At 38.0% G+C, this 2,640-nt stretch overlaps 1 protein-coding gene across 1 annotated transcript in view; it reads right to left on the reverse strand.

Annotated features, from left to right (window-relative positions):
* Positions 1 to 1,915: 1,915 nt before the first annotated feature.
* LOC106511039 (protein IMPACT) overlaps positions 1,916 to 2,640 on the reverse strand; it is a gene marked incomplete at both ends in the record, with an annotated part of 11,765 nt that continues 11,040 nt past the window's right edge. Inside the window, 1 exon segment of the mRNA XM_013999780.1 lies at positions 1,916 to 1,989. Coding sequence (XP_013855234.1) covers positions 1,916 to 1,989 — 74 coding nt within the window.

Genomic DNA, 2,640 nt, shown 5'->3' on the forward strand with positions numbered 1-2,640 from the left:
GCCCAAGTCCCAACCTGACAAAAATACAAGCATACATAAACACAATCACACAGTCCCACCCTCATACTCTAGGTCCGCTTATTATAAGCATCGACTTCTTTTTTTTAAAGTCGCTTGTAAATTCTGTGGTTATTCGGCGTTCATGTTCGCACATACCTTTCATAGTTCCTGAGACCCCTGCGCCAAGCTCCTGGGAAACCCCCCTCCCCACTGCTGCATACGTCACTACAGGGGATTTCTACCCAGAGGGAATCCAATGCAGAAATAAAAAAGTCGTGACACTTGTCACTTGACGTTGTTTATCCACAAACTGGTCCAGGATTAAGCTCCAAAGTTTTTATCAGTCAGATTTCACCATGAAAACAGTCTATTTTATCCCCTTTTATGAGCTTTTGGCCGTTTGACTATAAATTGCTGTTTCCTGGTAGTCAGCGTTCGAAAGAGTCACTTTTTTTCTCTCTTTTTTTTAAGCGAGTGGCAAATGCAGTGTCTGAGTGCTTTTAGCACAAACAAACAGTCCCACAAACATCTGACCAATCACACCATACAGTTCGTATGTGTTCTTATGTGGAGGGGGGTGAAAAGTTCGACCCGCACACACACACCAGAGCCCAGAGTGACGGGGATGAGCAGGGATGAGGGAATGCGCTCCGGTCCGGTTCGGAACTGGTTAAAGTTATTTGTTCAAATGTATGATTGTCGTGGATTATTTGTTTTGTAACTAAACATTATAATATGGCACACATTAGGTCATTTGTGACGCGCCAAAGTAAGAAGATGACGAGAAGAGAGATGTGAAGAGGTGCTGCGCACCTTGGCTCCGACTCCGAGAAAAAAAAGGAGACGCAGCATTGTTATTTTATTCCCTCATTTGCACAGATCACAATGATGATGAAAATTACAACATTTTAATTTACAGAGAAGGGTGCATTTAAAATTTAGTTTACATCCCTGGCACAGCATTTAATTAATTAATAAAGATCGCCCTTAAAAAATTGCATTCCAACCCTTCAATCGCCGATAGACGATTGAATTATAAATCACACCATCCCTATTTGAAGTTTTCCAAGCTATGAGCAGATCTAATGTGAATGGGCAAGTTGTTCCATAGACTGGGAGCAGATACAGCAGAGTGGTGTATCTGAATGCTGATGCCTTGCTGTTTACACASGGTTAGCTCTAAATCATACATACATGATCCGATCTGCACCACATTGTGTGTGCACCACCAGGGAGACCTGCTCAACATGTTTGTGTAGTAGTTTGACAAGATCACTTTAGTCCCCTGTTAGTCCATCCATCTGCTCACCTTGTGAGATTATTTAAATAATGAAGGCCTGTCGTGTTTCCAGCAAAACTGCTAACAGTTGGTCACTACTAATTGGCGATGAGAGACATCAGTGATGGTTGATGTCGAGTTCTATCTTTTACAGTTTCATTCATTCCTCTTTGATTTTTCGATTTTTGTAATAAACTACCATAACGACAAAGCTGGTTTTCTTCATCATCGAGTATTCATGCTTAAGAAAAAAGTTCACTGAATCTTACGATCTCACACGTTGGTGTACATGTCTGACTTATAATGAGTGATGGTGCCCCAACAGGTAAAATAGTGTAGCACAGTGCAGAAACAGTTATCACCCTTACTGCTTCTCTTCTTGTTCTCACTAAAATATACAGAATTTATAGTTTGTATAATACATTGAGTGCTTTACTTAAATTTGCGATTCATGACAATACAACTCAACAAATTCAATAATATGCCATTTAGTTCATGATTTAGTAAAATAATGGTAAATAAACCTGCAGTGGAACTATAACTGCTGTCAAAGATTAAGTTGCTGGTAACTCTGTCTCTATTCACCTTTTTATGCCTATTATTTCTGTATATAAATAAATATTACATGTCACCAACCTGTAAGCATAAATGTTATGGGTGGCACTGGCAATCTTCTTGTTTTCATAAAGTTTCTCCAGAACCATTTTAACCTGCAACAAAAACATAAAACAATGACCATAAGAAAACCCTGCTGATATATAAAAAATATAAAATATAAACAGTACCATATACTTTATTTTAAGCACAGTTTTAACTCCAGAAACATAACAACAGACTAAATCCAGCAGCTGATGTTCCTGAAGTTAAAATAAACATTATGCTGCATGAATGACAATTTCTGAGGTCAGTGTGTTGTCTGACGCTGCTGACTAATGCACATTAGTCAACCTTAGTCAAGTATTTAGAAGACCTAATTACATCTGACATAAATAAAACAGATTTCAGAGGATGAAATCTCTATTTAACTGCAATTTGTGGTTTGGTAGGGCTAAATGACACAACACATTATGCTTAAAGAACACTGTGGAACATGAGTTTCCTAAAACTATTACTACCCCTGGCAAAAAGTATGGAATCACCAGTCTTAGATGAGCACTCATTCAGACATTTCATTCTGTAAAACAAACTCAGATCAAAAACATGATACAATAATAAGGTCATTCCAAAGTGCAACTTGTTGGCTTTCAGGAACACTCAAAGAAATGAAGAGAAAACATTGTGGAAGTCAGTGTTATTTTTATTGACCAAGCACAGGTAAAAAATATGGAATCACTCAATTCTGAGGAAAAAAGTATGGAATC

Source organism: Austrofundulus limnaeus, unplaced genomic scaffold (genome assembly GCF_001266775.1).
Source record: "Austrofundulus limnaeus strain Quisiro unplaced genomic scaffold, Austrofundulus_limnaeus-1.0 Scaffold2466, whole genome shotgun sequence".
NCBI lineage: Eukaryota > Metazoa > Chordata > Actinopteri > Cyprinodontiformes > Rivulidae > Austrofundulus > Austrofundulus limnaeus.